The following is an 18,942-nucleotide window of genomic DNA, read 5'->3' as shown; positions in this document are numbered from 1 at the left end:
AGTATTTCTGGAAAGGAAGAATTGCCTCTAGTCTTGAAATAAAAACAACAAAAGATATTGGGCCATACTCAGAATTTATTTAACCCTTCCCCACTTGCAAAGACTTATGAGGTGCACACTTTTCAGAGTGGATACCTCTAAGATCCAGTCTGCCCCTCCTTCCTTTGAATTCCTTTTAAAATAAAAATTCCACTGTTAAGTATATAGGCTTTCAAAATTCCTTTATCAATGTCAAAAAGAGTTCATATGAGGTATGTTTTCCATGAGTGAATCCAAAAGAAACCTGCAGAGACAATAAGATCTACATGTCCCAATTTGGGGCTGTGGTGGGGGTGAGGAATATAAATAACATTAAAATAGTTAATGTTCGGTGTCTATATAAATCTGCTGTACTAAATGACTCATTTTCCACATATGAAAAATATATCGCAGCAAATTCCAAAAGGCAAGTTCATGCAAGGATAAGATCTGTTCAAATTACCTTCCCTAGGAAGTGTGTAAGGAAGCTCTTTTGATCGTAGGGCTGGCTCTTAAATGATGCATTTAAGGAGCTCAGATGTAGATTTAAATGTAGAGTCTTACCTGTTGGCTTAGTTTTCAAGTACATCCAATGAATCTGTGCATCAGATAAAATAGGCTACAGTTCAGGAAAGAGCAGGCCCTACTAAATCTAAGATGCCTTTAAAAGGGTTTAATGGCTTTTCCCAGTGTCTTTAAATAAATAACAAAACTCTTCTAAAAGTTATTGGCTAAGAAAAATAAACTCAACCTAGTTGCTATCCTTCAAAATGTAACAGCGGCCTTACATAAATTTCTTTTTGTTTAATTCTCCAGGCTGTATTGCTGGAAAGATTTAAAGCAGAAAATATTACAGGAGAGGACCTGAAGTCTCATTTGGATTGGGAATGGGAGACTGCAGTACTGCATAGTAATTGCTGAGTGCACAAAATTCACTTGCTTAAAAAAAAAAAAAAGCACAGATCAGTAGAAGATTGTACATATAGAAGCATCTAAGAATGGTGTCCCGGCTAAACCAGTGGTGGGTTTCCAATTTTTTTTACTACCAGTTTGCTAGTGCACACGTGAAGCATCCGGGCAGATGGGCAGAGCCTCCTGCCACTGCCACTACCAGTTTGCCCGATCCGGGCCAAACCAGCAGAAACCCACCTCTGGGCTGTACCCATTTGGCAAACAGTAGTATTAAGTACTTTTTAATTAAATGAGATCTTAGTTTTATTCTGCTGCATAAATGGATTCATTGGGAATAAATAAAATAATAATCTTCTCTGTGGAAGCAAATAGTAGAAACAAAAAGAGCACTGGGAATCCTTATACACTTTTAGTCACAAAAGTTACATGCAAAATAAATTCTTTTAGAGTGCTAGAAACAAGCAGAGCATTTCATTATTTTACACTGGCTTTAGTATATGAAAGTCCATATAGAGCCAACAGAGAAGAATCCAGATCCTGTTGCTTGAAAGCTACTGGTATGGTACTTGTTTGATTTACCTATCTTGCGGAGGGAACTCTAGGCAGTTTACAGTTTATGCCTAAATGGCAGTTGTTGTTATATTATGCTGGTCCTTTTTTCTGAGTTATATATCAGTTATCTTCAGACCGTGAGGTTCTGTACTATGTTTTAGATTGCATGAATGTATACAATATATATTAATGTATACAATGCTGCTAGTGACACTCATTTCTATTGTGGCTAAGTTATTAATGAGGTACATTATTCATCCACCTGGTTTGAAGATTTAAATCGAGAAGAACTAAAACTTCCAGAATCTCCCTGCAGCATGATTGATGGCCAAACTGCTGAGACTTCTGAGTTAAAATCCAACATCTCTGGAAGTCATCCAGTTAAGAAAGACAAATCTACATGTTCCTAGAAGCAGAACTAGAGCAAGCCAAGAGCTGATATCAGCCTTGCCATTCAGAATAATGTGTCACATGTATCCAAATATATTACCCACACACATATGCATATGCAAATAATCTTGGAAAAGCCATAAATATTATCCCAGGGGAAGCAAGGCTATAAGATAAATTCCCAAATATATATCTTTTAGAAGTATATTTATTCAGAATCTGCCATTAATATGGATTCCTTGCAGGCAGTCGAACAAAACCCTTGGTAAGAAGGATCATTAGATCATTGATTAGATTTGCTTGTTTGTTTCTATTCACTCATAGATTCAAAGCTGGGCTCAAAGACTTCCATTTTTGTCCTGAACACTTCGCAAAAATGGGGTACGGATGTCGGATGAATGCAGATTCTGTATTTGTGTGATCACATCACCAAACAGATCACTCACCTTCCACTTCCAGAATTACAGGTTTAGAGTAGGCTGTCCCGAGGCTGTTCTTTGCCACACAGCGATAGTGTCCACCATCTTCCTTCTGTACATTATGAATCCTTAAACTGCCTGATTCAAGAACAGCAATTCGAGAATTTTCCTGCCACAAAATATAAAGCTTCAAGTGAAATGAGGTAGACCCAGATGGATATACCCTGTTTCCCTGAAAATAAGACCTCCTCAGATAATAAGCCAAATTAGACTTTTGAGTGTATGCGCTAAAATAAACCCTCCCCGAAAATATTGCAACACAGCAGCAGCCATGAGGTAACCACGCTCGCCACCTCCTGCACCTCAAAAATAATAAGACTTCTCTGAAAATAAGGCCAAGCATTTATTTTGGGAATCAAAGAAAATAAGACCCTGTCTTATTTTCAGGGAAACACAGTATTTATTTATTTGATTTATATTCCCATTTCATTTGTATAATTTGAGGCAGCTTACATAATGCTCCTTCCTAATTTCCCCACAACAGCCACCTTGTAAAATGATTTGGGCTGACAGGCAATGATTGGGTCAAAATCACCTATTCGATTTTCATGTCTAAGGTTAGACTAGAATTCACAGATTCTAGGTTTCTGGTCCAGGACCTTAATCACTTGTCCTCTCTATGAAATGATAACTAATACAATATTTTTTCTCAGACCAGTTCTGCAAAAAGATAGAAATACTTACAATACTCACCTTTATCACATTTTCTCCTTTGATCCAGGAAAGGGAAGGCTTGGGATTTCCCATTGTAGTACATGGGAAAACAGCCTTCAATCCTTCAATGATTTTCAGATTTGAAGGTGGACGGGTTATTTTCGGCTCTACAATTTTAAAGATCAAAATGAAATGGAGCTTCCCCAGCCAGCATGTTGAAGCCCACAAGTCTCAAAAGTTGCCAAGGATGGACACCCCTGTGCTAAAATCACATTATACTATTACAAGACAATAGGTCCATTTTGTCATCAACATCCATATTCTCTTCTAACAAAGCAATGAAAGAGCAATGGAGCTTCCTAGTTATCTCCCAAACACCTATAAAGAGATGGAGGGAAGGTGTTTCAAAGGAGAGTAGAAGCAGGCAACTCACACTATCTCCAAGTTTGGAGGAAAATACATGTAGGGGGATCGCGGGAATTCAGGAAAAGTCAACTAAGATTGCAACTTCAACATTATGAAGAAAGAAGTAAGGGCTGGTGCGGGGAAAACATCAATATTGCCACTGCTCAAAAATAGCAATAGCACTTAGACTTATATACCGCTTCACAATGCTTTACCGCCCTCTCTAAGTGGTTTACAGAGTCAACATATTGCCCTAAACAATCTGGGTCCTCATTTTACCAACCTTGGAAGGCTGGAAAGCTGAGTCAACATTGATCCTAGTGAGATTCGATCTGCTAAACTGCTGGCAGCTGGTGATCAGCAGAAGTAGCCTGCAGTACTACTCTAACCACTACGCCACTATAGCTCTGAAAAAGCTTACAATATGAGCCAAGGTGGCGCAGTGGTTAAATGCAGCACTGCAGGCTACTGCTAGATCAGCAGGTCAGCGGTTCAAATCTCACCGGCTCAGGGTTGACTCAGCCTTCCATCCTTCCGAGGTGGGTAAAATGAGGACCCAGATTGTTGGGGGCAATATGCTGACTCTCTGTAAACCGCTTAGAGAGGCCTGAAAGGCCTATGAAGCGGTATATAAGTCTACTGCTATTGCTATTGCTATATAATAGTATTGATTTCACAAATAAAGACATGATGATAGAAAAGCAAATAGAATATACAATAAAACTTGATTCCCCCCCCAACAAATTTAACAGAGGGTTTAAATCTTGCTCTGAAGCCAATTTTTACATTGCCCAGATTTTCAGAAGCATTTCTAATTTAAACTGCTGCTATTGATCTTCTCAGCCATGTATTGAAAAACATGATTACAATTCATATTTCTGTGTGTTCAGAGCAACCATGCAATCAGTTTCTCTTTCTTTCAGAATGGCCACCTTACATTTCAGTGTTTTCTCCCATCTCCTACTCTATGGTATCAATTCCTCCATTGAGCTATGCTTGGAATATGATCTCCTGATGTTTATATGTAATCCTTTTTTAAAAAAAATGATCTTTATGAAGCTGAAAAAGCTTCATGAGAAACCATACCGGATACCAACTGAAATACAGTAGAGTTAGGATTAGATAAATTAGGTAAATTGCTTTATAGCAAGTAGTCTTTGACTTTCAACTGTTTGTTTAACAATAGTTCAAAGTTGCAATGGCCTAGGAAAAAGTGACTTACAACCGGTACTGGCACTTATAACTGTCATTCCATCCCTGTGGTCACATGATTGCAATTTGGAGATTGGAAACCAGTTCGCATTTAAGATCGGATGCAGTGTCCTGCACTCACATGATCATGTTTTGTGATCGCGATTTTTCAGCAAAAAATGCCTATTAGGGAAACTGGGATCACTTAATGATGGTGTGATTTGCTTAATAACTGTGCATTTTGGTTAATGACTGATGTACAAATTGTCGCAAAATCAGGTACAACTTGATTTATGACTGCAGTGACTTATGGATATTCTGATCTGGTCATAAATGGAAGACTACCTGTATACAGCTTACAACTACTGGCACAATGGAGCCCAAAATTTATGTTGCTAAACAAGACAGTTATTAAGTGAATTTTGCTCCATTTTACAACCGTTCTTACCATAGTTGTTAAGTGAATCACTGCAGTTGTTAAGTGAATCTGGCTTCCCCATCCCATTGACTTTGCTTGTCATAAGGTTAAAAAATGTGGTCACATGACCCTGGGACACTGCAGCCGTCATAAATATGAGTAAGTTGCAAAATTGTCTGAATTTTGATCACATGACCATGGGGATGCTGCAATGGTTGTATGTGTGAAATAGTCACTTTTTGAGTGCCATTGCATCTTTTGAACCATCACTACACAAACTGTTGTAAGTTGAAGACGAGCTGCCCCGCTCCCCTCACACACACATACATACATGCATGCATAGCGAGAGTTCTAAAGGTCTTTATTCAAAGCCCCCCCCAAACAAGTCCTCAGAAAGCACCCATGTGGTCAGGTACAGTTTCCAATCTCAGCACAAGAAAAGTCTCTGGGAAAACTGAGTCCAACGGGCACATACAAAATCCAGGAAACAATCCGTGAATCAGGATACACAACAAAAGCACACAAGAACTGGGCACATTGTTCCAGCAACGTTGAGGTCCTCAGGGCAGGATTAAGTAGGTGACACTTCATGGGGGGTGTTAGGCCTGCAGCCGTCTTTTCTTTTGGATCTTTGGCCTGCCATACTTTCTATTATTCTGCTATGCATTTTCTATTGTGGAAAATGGGAGGAGGGATTGTAAGGAGTTACATACTACGTAGCCACAACAAAATTCTTTCTAGAAAGCCAAAGTCATCCTTTGTCTCTGCACCTTTGCACCTGACCGGAATTGGATGGGTGGAACTGCCAGCATGGTACTGGGAGATTGGACCATGTGATGGACTTGTGGGTGTGGGGGCAATAATCCTGAACATTCAACTAGGTGGGGAAAACCTAGTCTAGACAACCTGCATTCCACCTACCTCCTATCTGCCCTACATGTCCTTGGAGGAGTTGGTGTTCACACTGTTAACAAGTGATAGTTGCTCCTGGTCCTTGCCTGGAGCCTCCTGGCCAACTCGCTGCAGCTGTGGTTTGCCTCACTCAAACTCAGCCTGTCGCTTGTCTGATCAACCCAGCTGAGGGTGCTGCATCAGGCTAGCACTCTCTGAGGCTTGATCCGGGCCATCATGCAACTCCATGCTTTCCTCTGCCAACTCAAACTAATCTTCTTCCTCTGAACTCATGTTTGGAAAGGGGTCCGGGGGCAGATCTATGACAGTATCATTTTACTATTGATATTAGGTTGCACGTATTGATAATTTATTCCTTTGCTTGTACTTTGCTTAAATTTAAATTCATACCAAATAAAAATATTAATACTCGAGTAAAATATTGCCTTGCTTTCTAGCTCACTTGACCTTTCAGTGACTTTTAATTCAGCAAAAGGATAGGTATACTTACTCATTTTCACTTGTAATGCCCCACAGCTTTCTGCTTCTATTCCTACACCATTGTTTGCAGTACAACAATATATCCCATCATCACTGTCTTCCACGCTCAGAATAGTTAGGAGTTGCCCATTTTCTCGTATGGCATACCTAGTATCAAAAAATCTGAGAACATATTAAGATGCATCAAGGAAGAGTTTATTTAAAAGTGCAACTCTGAATGTGCTCCCCCTCCCTTGGCCTTTAAAATCCAAATAACTGATTTCAAAAGGTGGGGCTCTTCTAAGATATTTGCCATGCCCAGATTACTTCTTAAAGCTAATCCTCTTATCTGACTGTTGTCCACTCTGCAGCTGTTCCTCCTGTCTTCCCATGCCATTCCCAAATACCATTATACATTTTATATTTACCATGCACCTATAAAAATAATGCATGAATTGACTTTATAGAATGCTGCACTGGTGAATAGAGGGGGTGTAATATTATGGGTAGAGACGAGGGATGAAATTCAGCAGGTTCTGACAGGTTCTGGAGAACTGGTAGTGGAAATTTTGAGTAGTTCAGAGAACCGGCAAGTATTGCTGGCCCCTGGGGTGGGAATGAAGATTTTGCAGTATCCTTCCCCTGCCATGCCCACCAAGCCACACCCACAGAACTGGTAGTAAAAAAAAATTGAATTTCACCACTGGTAGAGACGAATACTGATATTTTCTGAGAGTACCCACATTCTGTGGTCTTTTGTACATTCAATTCATACCTGATAGGAATGTTATTACGTGTCCAGGTAATCTCTGCCTGGGGAAAAGATTTTACGACACACACAAAGGTGGCTGCCTCTTCAACCAGAGCATCCACAGTCTCAAGAGGGGTGGTGATAATTGGACCTGTGACCAAAAAAAGACCACAAAAGCAGCATAAGATCCTGCAGCTTGACCAAGCAAAATTTGTACAAATCCAAAACCAACGAGAAGAAAAATAGTCAAGATACAGAGAAAAGACATTCAAATAAATGCATTTATTCATGCATTATCTTATTCTCTCATTCTGGAACATGAGAAGGATCCTCAGCTTTTCTATAGTACTTCTGAGTATTTCATGCATCTTTGTAGTGTGATCTACTTCTGATCACTGTAATCTCTGGACCAGTGGTGAAATCTAAAAATTTTTCCTAGTGTTTCTGTGGGCATGGCTTAGTGGGGGTCATGTGACTGGGTAGGCATCGCTATGTAGTCATGTGACCGGGAGGGTCAAAAGACACTTTAACAATGTCCTGCTGGAGCAGGGGATTGGACTAGATGACCTCCAGGTACCTTCCAGCCCTGGATTGTTTTGCTCTTTCAAGATATCCTCTGAAGCTGCGTCTACTGCCAGGTTAGTGGTCCTTCTTCCCTCTCCTTTTTTATTCCCTCTCTTCCTTCTTTCTTTCTTTTGCAGCACCCACCCCGTTTTTGGCCTAGCAGGCCTCAGGTAAACCTCCTGGGAACAAAAATGGACCCCAAATGGTAAAAAGAAGTTTTTTTAAAAGTTCCTACCATCACGCAGCACAGCTGACCGTCTGAACTTTTTTTTAGTTTGTTAAGCATTTTTTTACTACCAGTTTGGGCAAACCGGCCTGAACCAGTAGCATTTCACCCCTGCTCTGGACATTAAAAGGCTTGTTAAAGATGGCTTCATTTTCTGGGACCAGGTCTTGCTGATATGAAAGGAAGGTTTCCTTCTGCGTGGGTCCTCATATGTGAAAAATGGGAACCACATTCTTTCTCGGTACTTTCTGTTCATCGAAAGGAATCCAGACCCTCCTCGTAGTTACACTGTTTCAATTTGAATTAGTTTCTGCAATGGTTTGAAATCCTATTTTAAAGTTTGTGACTATCTGTGTTGGTGTTTTTTTTTTAAAAAAAAATTAAAGCCACTTTGACACTTCATGGATTGGAAAGCAGGATACAAATTATTTTTTTAAGTCAATAATATTCAGAATAAACAATTGCTGGTCAGGAACACCATTTTTTCTAATACCAAAGATTGAGGTCAGGATGAATCACTGAATCACACTTCAGTGTAATTTAGCTTCATGACAGATGACCAAAATCATAGTTAGCTATGTTATGATGGCCATCCCTAGATCCAAGGGGAGGCTATCTATATAGTCTGACACAGTCCAAGAACTTGATAGTGCCGAGCAATGCAATGATCACCTCCCTTAGCACAAACTGTTCGAAAAGATACAAGAAAGGCCTTTTAACTTTCTTCAATATTTATATAAGCCTGGAACTTTAATTCCACTGCACATACCTAATTTCTTTATCCCTGGAAGCTCTGTATATATTACGTATTACATTAGCAGAGATAAACATAACTCTGGTTAGGAGGGTGGGCCAGCGTGGCCTTGAAAATACATGAAAATGTTTTTGTACCACATAATTGCGTTTGCTGGATAGCTGAAGAATTTATAAATTGTTTTCTTCTTGGAAAATGACATATTGCACACAATTGCCAAAAGGAAAAGAAAAAAAAACCAGTTCTTTAAAAGATATTGACTGTTGTCACTGGAATTTGGCATTTCAAAAATGGTGAGATTACAGCTCCTAGTAGTGAAAGCCACTCTGATCTGATTTGAAGATTTCCCTTTCTGGTCCACAGTTGGATGAATTTTCAAATTTCAAACTATAGAGCAAAGATATGTATAATATTCCTAAATTTCCCTTTGATGAGAGGGAAAGCAGCTTGATAGAAGGCAGAGCAAACAAAGAATTTAGCACTGTGTACTTATTCATCACATATATTTCAGTCTCCTTAAATCTCTTACAACATTGAAATAATTAATTGTTGGTGTTGTAATCAATCTGTGTATTGAGACTATTAAATCTATATAAAGACAACGGGATCCCCCCCCCATCTGAGTACCTATCTACTGTAGCGAAGAAGCCGTATCTACCATATATTCCTGAGTCACTGTCATTTTGTCCTGCAAATATGTTTCATCGTATTCTGTATTTAAGTTTTTTTTTAAAAAACCATAAAAGGAATTTAAGAATGGATTTGTTTGTTTTTACTTACAGCAAACATCTCTAAACATAGCTATTGGTCAAATACAGTTTATGATATAGTTTGAAAAATGCAGCAAAATTTTAAAGAAATGGCAGAGCCAACTAATCATTACAACTGCAAACTGGATACCAATTTATTTGGGAGTAAATTTCAGCAAGACTTCCGGTTTAATAGATCCATAGAGGAGATTGCTGTGCATTCACCTGGTTCTCAGCAACATGACCTTAATGGGCCTTTCTTGCATGTAACAATGCAGAGAGCTATCCTCAAAATTCTAATCACAACATTAATCAAGGAGATGTAGATTATGTCACTTAGTACAAGCATCTGCCTCACTCACATTCCTCAAGCATCTCTGTATCTATGCATATTTACTTAGAAGTCCCAACTGTGTTAAGTGGATTTATTCCCAAGTAAACATTCAACATTGCTGGCTATTTATATTTGGAAAACTGTTTTTGATACATACTATAAACAAAAAACCTACACAGGGAAATTCATCAGAGCACCAGTCATCGTGATATGTACAAACAAGAGCTGCTCAGTTCTTCCATGGTGATTCTCCAAAGGCAATTATAGATGCGCTCACAGGCAAAACCAGCTCATTTATACAAATCCCAGGAGCTTCTATATCCATCCGAAACCCGGGGCAGGTCCAAGATCGAAAATAAATATGTAACCAGTGGCAAAGCAAAGAGATGACCCGTTATTTATACCTACCTTTTGGGAGCTTCTCTGTCAAGCTGAAGACAGCCAGGGTGAAGATCTGTATAAGAGGAATGTTTAGCCAATCTTTCATGATTTATCCGGTAGCCGGTTGAGGAAGAGGATTTGTCCCCTTTAGCCAAAGATAGGCATCTTTCTTCTTGGTTGCTTAGTTTTAAAGCATGGTTTGTTGCAAAGTTCTTCTCAGACACTGACTCGTGGGTTCTAAGTATACGCAGGAATCCTCCGACTTGGCTGCAGTGATGGACATGGCCAGCTGGTGTGCTTCAACGTCAGTCAGCTTCAACAATGTGGAGGCTCATGAAACAAGAGAGCACAAATCCCCTGGGAATGCCTTTTGAACAAACAGTGGGGAGTACACAATGCCTCAATGCCTTTCTAAAATAATAGCTTGGTCTCGGGCCAATGAAACATGTTGAGCTTCAGCATCATGTAAGAGTGCACTCCTATGAAGATCTTCTTGCCTTTTTAAAGCCTCCTCTTGCTGACCAAAGCAAAGGTCCATTTTTTCCCACATATTCCTGGATGCTTATAAAGTTATACTACTTGGTGTATCTCTTGTCTGAAACTATTTACTCACACTAGCCAATACTGCAAACTAGTGGCCCCTAATCTTGTGGGCACCAGGGACCGATTCTGTGGAGAGAGGTTTTTTTCGGTGGACCGGAGAGGTCATAGTTTCATGTGCTGCCTGCATGCCACAGATGGGGCTTTACTTATTTGTGCTGCCAGGTTTCTGGTATGCCACAGAGTGGGGGTTGGGGACCCCTGCTATAAACTCAAAGTTCATAGGTTTATTTCATTATTTTACTGTATGTTGTTCCCATATAACCAACTCTAAGAAGCATACATAACCTATTCCTGTGATGACGAACTTATGGCACGTGTGCCACAGGTGGCACATGGAGCCATTTCTGAGGGCACGTGAGGCGTTGCCCTGTCAGATCCAGTGCACATGCGCACACCAGCCAGCTGATTTTCAACTATTTTTCGCCTTCCGGAGGCTCCTAGAAAGACTCTGGAACCTGGGGAAGGCACAACCAACAGTGCACGCACGCATGCTTTTGGCACTCGAGGCGAAAAAGGTTCACCATCACTGCCCTATTCTATAAAATGAGATTTACCATACTCATAACAATTAATCAATAATCCTTGATTCTGTGCCAGGAACAATAAACAAGATATCTATATCCTACATTTGTAGTGGGACCACTTCATAACACACCTATCACCAGGTACTGGTGGAAAACGCAGGTTTTAATCACTTTTCTAAAATCTAGCAACTTTACAGTTTTAAAGAAGGAGGAAGCAGTTGCAAAGGTTTCTAAAGAAAGCAATAGCATTTAGCATTAACATTTAGGTTTATGTATCACCCCATAATACTTTACAGCACTCTCTGGATGGTTTATAATGCAAGCTTTATTTGCATATTTCCCCCAGCAGTCTGGGTCCTCATTTTACAGATCTTGGAAGGATAGAAGGCTGAATTAATCTTGAGCCCTGTCAGGGCTGAGCTGCAGGTTATGGGCAGAGTTTGCCTCCAATACTACACTGTAACCACAGTGCCACCAGGTCTCCTGTGCACCATCACATTGTCATCAAAAGGTGATATTCTCTAATACTCATACAAAAGGGATAGATATCAGTCCATGAGAATACTATTATTTAGGCATAAATAATATTCAATTAAGCTTAACTTAAATTCACTAAAAAGCAACACAACTCAGTAAATCTGAGCAAGTTCAAGAAGTGCAAAATATTGGGCTGCTGTGGAGAAAGATAAAAACATGGAAGACACAGGAATTGAAAAGAAAGGGAGTAGCTTCTCGAGATGTTTAGCTTCTCAGCCAAGAAGCTTGTTTGACTCCACTGAAGAAGTTTGGATGAGAAGCAAAATATCTTCAAAGAAAAAACAGAAAGTCCAGTTGCCTCTTGAAAAAGCACCTTTGCGAATGAATGAGATCCACAGCAAAATGTATGTCTGAAGCAGGAAAATAATTATTTAAATATAATAATAAAAATAACAAAATAATAAAATGAAAATAAGTACAAAGGCAAGCTGCCAGGGGTGAGATGATGTCATTTGTGTTCTTAAAATGGTGAGAGATTATCTTCCTGCTGTGGTTAGTAGGATGTGAAGATGAGCCTTGATCAAACCAGTTTGACCACAGCTATTATATTAGAGACCTTGTCTAATACAAGATTTGTTTTGCTAATCATTAGACAGGCATAGATTTCTTTTTCTCACAAAATGTGGCAATGTGGAAAGCTGCTGTCTAGTTCTAAACTACACCTAGTCAGTTATTTTGTTTTTTCCTTGAAAATGTTCACTTCTCATCCAAGAAGCATCTTGGATGAGAAGCACAATGTTTTCAAGAAAAAAAACCAATAAGTCCAGTTGTCTTTTGGAAAAGCGCTTTTGGGACAACCATGACCTGGATGATTAAGAATCTCCATGGACCAGAGGTGGGTTCCTACCAGTTCGCACCTATTCGGTAGAACCGGTTCGTCAAATCTACCGAACTGGTTAGAAGAGGTTCCATCAGTGGACCCGGAAAGCAGGCCACACCTGCAGAAGAGGTTCCAAAATTTTTTGAAACCCACCACTGGTCCTTGGATATGATTATTCTACACTATCATGCTCATATTTATAAAACTCAGTGCCTCTGTGAAAGGTAAGGATGACTACTGCATTTGTGGTGCAATCAGAACATTGAGTGTGTTGAAGTTGTTTTAACGCAAACCAAAGATGCCTTTTAAAAAACAAGTTTACATCATATTCTTATGCATGCCAGTGCTGTGTGAGAGGTAATTTAAGGTGGTTCTGACAAGTGTTGTCGGCATCTTCATATCCGGTCACATGGGTGGCAAGCCACTCCCATCCGGTCACATGGGCAGCAAGCCACTCCCACAAAGGAGGCCACACCCACAGAGTAGGTTCGAACAATTTTTGAAACCCACCACTGCCATGGACATAATTTCCACTTACAATGTTGGTGATAATACAAGCAGAAACTTTGGTCTATGGGCATGCCCTCTTTTTCTCTAGGACTTTGCCTTCCATGGCCATTTCAATTTGAGCAATAGGAAAGGCCAGACATGTCATGTGTATAGAGGCATCTACTCAAATAATGCCTGATCAGCACTCCAAAAAGTACTCCTAAACCGTTGTGAGGCTTCTTATATGCAGAGATGTAGCATTCTTCCAACTCATATTATGCCTTCTTCTTTTGCCCTCAATCTTTCCCAGCATGAGGCTCTTCTCCAGTGAGTCCTTCCTTCTCATTAGGTGGCCAGGATCTGGTCTTCTAAAGAGCAGTCAAGGTTGATCTCCTCTAGGACTGACCAATTTGATCATAAGTATAATCTTTATTGTCATTGTACTTAAATACAATGAAATTGGTTATCATCTTGCAGTCTAAGGGACTCACACAAGTCTTCTCCAGCACCAGAGTTCAAAGGCCTCCATTGTTTGGCGCTTAGCCTTTCTTATGGTCACAGCCATACATTGCAACTGGGAAAACCATAGCCTTCACTATACACACATTTGTTGGCAATTTTCTCAGCAAGTATTTTGTCTAATTCTACACCATTTGGGATTTTAAAAAATAATTTATATTAAATAAGTTTTCAACAAAATAAAAACAAAACTAAATTTAAACTGAAGATTAAAAAAGGGAAAAAGTAATGAGAAAGTGAAAAAGAAATAAAAAGAAATAGAAGAAAAAGGAAAAGGAAAAAGCAATACATAGTAAATAGTAATGAAGTAGCTATAATTTACTTTTTTCCATAATCTACCCTGTATAATTATCAAATCCATAAATTGTCAATTCATTTTTTAAATCTTTTTTCAGCAAAAATTCCACAAGTGGTCTAATTCTACATCATTTTGCATACCCTGAAGTCTGCTTCCCATGAAATAGACGAGGAGCTAGCAGTCTTTCAGAAGAGCACTTAACATATATATCTATACTAGCCGATAATGCGGGTAATTATTTATAGGGGGGGGGGGATTTTGGACCAAACGTAATTTCTAATGTTGGATTTTCTTCCTTACCAGAGGGAGCCCCCTTGTGGAGTACTGTGAAGCCATTTTGTGCTGTACAGTAGAAGCCATTTTAAGGAACAACAGGCTGTATCTTAACAGAACACACATCCTGAGGAGTTTTAGGGGTGTCTTACCTGTATTTGTTTCCAGAGAATAAGAAATTTGTGTACCAAGTTTGGTTGAAATTGCTCAAGGCGTTCCAGAGTTATGCTGGAACTTATACAAACACAGCCATTTATATTAAGGTGACCAGATGTCCCGATTTCAGCGTGACAATCACGCTTTATAACAATTTGTCCCGTTTCCCGGTGCGTTTTTAAAAAGTCCCGATTTTCTAAAAAAAAGAAAATCAATTTTAAAAAGGACGCCATTAAAAAAAAAGTTTTTATTTCTCTGAAGTATCATTTCCGATGTGGCCTTTAGAGGGCAGTGGTTTCCCTCTCTCCGCTCGGCTCGCTCATAGGCCCGATGAGTTGCGAGGCTCCCTCCCCTCCTGCACGTGCCGACACGGGACATTTTTCTGCAGGGAGAGCGATGGCTTTCCGGTGGCAGCAGCACAGCGAGGAGGAGGCTCAGTCCCGGGGCAAGCGGCTCAGCCATCAGAAGGTTTTTTTTTTTTGCCCGCTTCTCTTGGGCGCCGCTCTCCCTGCAGCCATTTCTCCCTCTTTCTCCTTTTTGTCCTTTCTCCTCCTTCCCCCCCAAAAGAAAACGAGAGGGAGAAAGAGGAGGTAGTGGGATAGTGGGATCCTTGCTGCTTTTTGAGCTTGGTGAAGCAAGGATCCCATTATCCCCACCACCTCCTCTTTCTCCATCTTTCTCCTTTTTGTCCTTTCTCCTCCTTCCCCCCTCAAAAGAGAACGAGAGGGAGAAAGAGGAGGTGGTGGGATAGTGGGATCCTTGCTGCTTTCTGAGCTTGGTGAAGCAAGGATCCCATTATCCCCACCACCTCTTCTTTCTCCCTCTTTCTCCTTTTTGTCCTTTCTCCTCCTTCCCCCCCAAAAGCGAAAGAGAAGGAGAAAGAGGAGGTGGGGGGATAGTGGGATCCTTGCTGCTTTCTGAGCTTGGTGAAGCAAGGATCCCATTATCCCCCCCACCTCCTCTTTCTCCCTCTTTCTCCTTTTTGTCCTTTCTCCTCCTTCCCCCCAAAAGAGAATGAGAGAGAGAAACCATTGAAAAAAGTGACTGATGACCATTTTTCACACTTAGCGACCGTTGCAGCATCCTCATGGTCACGTGATCAAAATTTTGATGTTTGGCAACTGATTCGTATTTATGATGGTTTCAGTGTCCTGGGGCCATGTAATCGCCTTTTGTGACCTTTTGACAAAATATAAAATTTTTAATCAAGTCCCCCCCCCCCCGGTCAATCGTGTCCCTCTTTACCAATCTGAAAATCTGGTCACCTTAATTTATATAGATAGATGATAGATAGATAGATAGATAGATAGATAGATAGATAGATAGATAATAGACAGACAGACAGACAGACAGACAGACAGACAGATTCAGAAATAGCCCAAAGGACAAATCCCCAGCACAGAACCTAAAACATTCAATTGTCTTGAAAAGTAACCAACCTAATCACCCCCATCCCAAATGCCTGCACAAATTCAAGCAACCCAACCCTGTAACATTCGAGAGAGCAATTGGTGATTGTTTTTCCTGCTGATGGGAGGATAGACAGCCAGGGAATTCACAAATCTCCTCCCTTGCTTGTCCTGAGCCAATACCAGCCCCATTAGTGTACCAGATTACAATTCAGCCATCAGGACAATGCAATTTATGTTAACATAGTTTCGTACTGACTCGAGGACTGGAGTATTAAAGCAGCTGTGAGGGAGAACCTTAGGCATAACAATGTTATTCACCATGCTAGAAACAGTGATGGTACAGTGTCTGATCAAAGGAACATAAATTAAGGGGATTCTTTAAAATCAAGATGATTAATAACTAATACAGTTCATTGCATGCAAATTGGCTTTTAAAGTTAAACGTATGATACAGAATAAAATAAAATATATCATGGAATATAATTGCTTAGGTACCTGATCACCTGCTGCATTCAATAAGGTTTTTGCATCATCAGAATTTGCTTTATTGGATGATTTAAAAAAAAAACAAATATTCTTATACTTAAAGACAAACAAAACTTGTCAGCTTAAGTCCTGAAGCAAATTGCAAAAACAGTTGTGTCTTGGAAATAGATTCTGAAGTTTGCAAGGCTAAAGTAAATAGAAGCAAGCTTTAAAAACTGCTGCCAATGGGGATAGAATGGCTTTTTTTTTCATTGATCTTGCCAGCAGCTGTTCCTGTGAACTGAGAAATGATATACTCTTTATGCAGGATAAAATTGTAAACTTGCTAGTCGGTTCACAATAAGTAAAATATTTGCTTTATGTAAAACAAAAATAATGAGTCTTTCTAAATTTTCTTTATTTGCTTATTGATTTTTCTTATTTTTATAAAACTTTAAATAATCCAAAAATATCTTGCCATATTCTGTTATTTTTTATTACATCTCATACTAATGGAAAAAGCCTATTTGCTTTTTGAATAAATAAAGCCCAAACGTAAGTACTTACAAAAAATCTTTAAATGTTTTTAATTATAATTCATTACACAGACAGACAGATGTTTAGACTGCTTTTTATCCACCTAACAAGCCCTTCCCAAGGATCTGAGATAGGAAGATATTGTTGTTTGATGATGTTAAAAGTATTGTCACAAAATGTAAGCTGTTTCAATAATGCTGCCTTTTGCATTTGACTGAGGAGGGATTTGTCAGTGTCAATGCTCCAGCTGTGTTAAGTATTGTAAGGCAGGAATAAAGTTTCCCCAAACTTTAAATTCATAAGCAAACAAGATGCTCACATCTATAGAAGCAAAGCAGATATAGCCACAGTTCTGTAGGAATGGAAAATAATATTAAATACTGTAGGTGCTCTATTGTGTATATATACATTGTAACAAAAAAGGTGGCATGGTGGCTCCATGGTTAAGATGCTGGGCTTGTTGGCTGGAAATCTGGCAGTCTAGGTTTGAAACCCGAGCGTCATGCAACAGCTCCTGCCAACCTAGCATGTAAATGTAAGTAGATAAATAGGCACCACTTTGGTGGGAAGGTGACATCATACTAGCCAGATGACTACGAAGATGTCTTCAGACAGCACTGGCTCAATAGCTTTGAAACAGAGATGATCATCACCCCATGTAGTTGGCAATGACTAGTGGAGTAAAATCCTCAGGGACTCCTGTTGTAGGCAAAACCAAACATTTTTGGCTCTAAACATTTTCTTTCCTCCCCTGCTTCACAGAATTACATGAAGTGTTTCCTGATTTTCTATTACTGCTTCCTCACCTGGTCAGTTTCCTTTTCATCAGATGGTGAACCTAATTCCATTTTTACAGTACTTATTTATAAATGTCAGGATTTTTAGTATTTTCCAATTCCTTTTTTTTAACATTCTTGTCTCTTGGAATAGCTACATCAGTCCACCAAACATGGTTCTTTTCAATAGTGGCAACATCTGGAATGTTCCATAAAATTTTTGCTCATTTTCAGTGTCTTTACCTATAATTTTATGTTCCTAGTCATTTTTATTGACCATGATTCTGTACTTCCTAAATAAATGCCAGTATAATATCTTCCTGTCATGTCTTCTTTTTTCTAACCAGCTGTACAATAAATTTGCTATATCCAATTCTTATATGGTCAAATGTATCTTAGATACGTTTTCCCTATCTAGACTGGTCTTTTCTGTTTTAGCTTTGATGACATAGCGCGTGGTACTTTGTCTTTGCCAGCAAAAAGGATTCCTTCTGATTCCTTTCTTAATGTACCATTCTTTTAACCCTGCCATGTTAAACCAAATACATGGGAACAAAATATAATTTCCTTGCTCTGAGAGCTTAAGGGAAGGCTGACTGTGTATGCCAGTGTTTTCAAAGTTGTCAATTTTAAGATGTGTGGACTTCAGCTTCCAGAATTCCCTAGTCATAATACATGGGAAAATTGGTACAGTATGTATATACCATTCTGATATCCATTCCAACAACTACTGAACACATTAGCTCCTAAAGCAAATGAAGTGCATACAGTCATCTAAAGTGAAAATGCCTGCAAATTCAATACTCAATAAAAAGTTTGAGCCCCATACAATAATATCTGGCTACCCATGTTGAGGGATTCCTAATAAAGATTAAATTGGAAAGGAAGTTATGTAGATGCTGTGTCTTAACTTAAAGTAGCTTATGCTGGAGGTGTCAAACTCAAGGCCTGGGGGCCAGATCCAGCCGATGGGGTGCTTAGATCTGGCCTGTGGGGCTGCCCTGGAAACAGCAAAGGACTGGCCCGCAGTGCCTCTGCCAGTGAAAACAGAGCTTGAGAGGGCCATGGACTCCGCTTTCACTGGAAGAGGGTTACAGGAGACCATCGTATCCAAAAACGGAGCTCAGGAACGCATTTACTTTGGCAGAGTGGTTGAGCCCCACAGGTGCCCCCAACATGAGTGATGTCAAGCTGGCCACACCCACCCTGGCCACACCCACTCCAGCCCACCCCCCACCCCCGAGGTCAAACACAACCCTGATGCAGCCCTCAATGAAATCGAGTTTGACACACCTGTCTTAAGCCATATCTTCATCTAATAAGAAGCTAAGGAATAGTTGGGGATAACAAGAGTGAAGGAAAGCCCAAAAAATTTTATTTAGTC

The 18,942-nt window shown here is 39.8% G+C and overlaps 1 protein-coding gene across 1 annotated transcript in view; it reads right to left on the bottom strand.

The window, feature by feature from the left end:
* MUSK (muscle associated receptor tyrosine kinase) overlaps window positions 1–10,376 on the bottom strand; it is a 47,670-nt gene extending 37,294 nt beyond the window's left edge. The window contains exons 1-5 of the mRNA XM_032212652.1: window positions 10,177–10,376; window positions 7,166–7,292; window positions 6,422–6,573; window positions 3,045–3,172; window positions 2,319–2,460 (exon numbers count right to left, since the gene is read on the bottom strand). Coding sequence (XP_032068543.1) covers window positions 2,319–2,460; window positions 3,045–3,172; window positions 6,422–6,573; window positions 7,166–7,292; window positions 10,177–10,255 — 628 coding nt within the window. The 5' untranslated portion in view covers window positions 10,256–10,376. The remainder of the gene's footprint in view (window positions 1–2,318; window positions 2,461–3,044; window positions 3,173–6,421; window positions 6,574–7,165; window positions 7,293–10,176) is intronic.
* Between the last annotated feature and the right edge of the window lie 8,566 nt (window positions 10,377–18,942).

The sequence above is a fragment of the Thamnophis elegans genome, chromosome 3 (assembly GCF_009769535.1).
Source record: "Thamnophis elegans isolate rThaEle1 chromosome 3, rThaEle1.pri, whole genome shotgun sequence".
Lineage (NCBI taxonomy): Eukaryota > Metazoa > Chordata > Lepidosauria > Squamata > Colubridae > Thamnophis > Thamnophis elegans.
The sequence above is the reverse complement of the archived record's forward strand: the minus strand, read 5'-3'. Positions and strand labels throughout refer to the sequence as shown.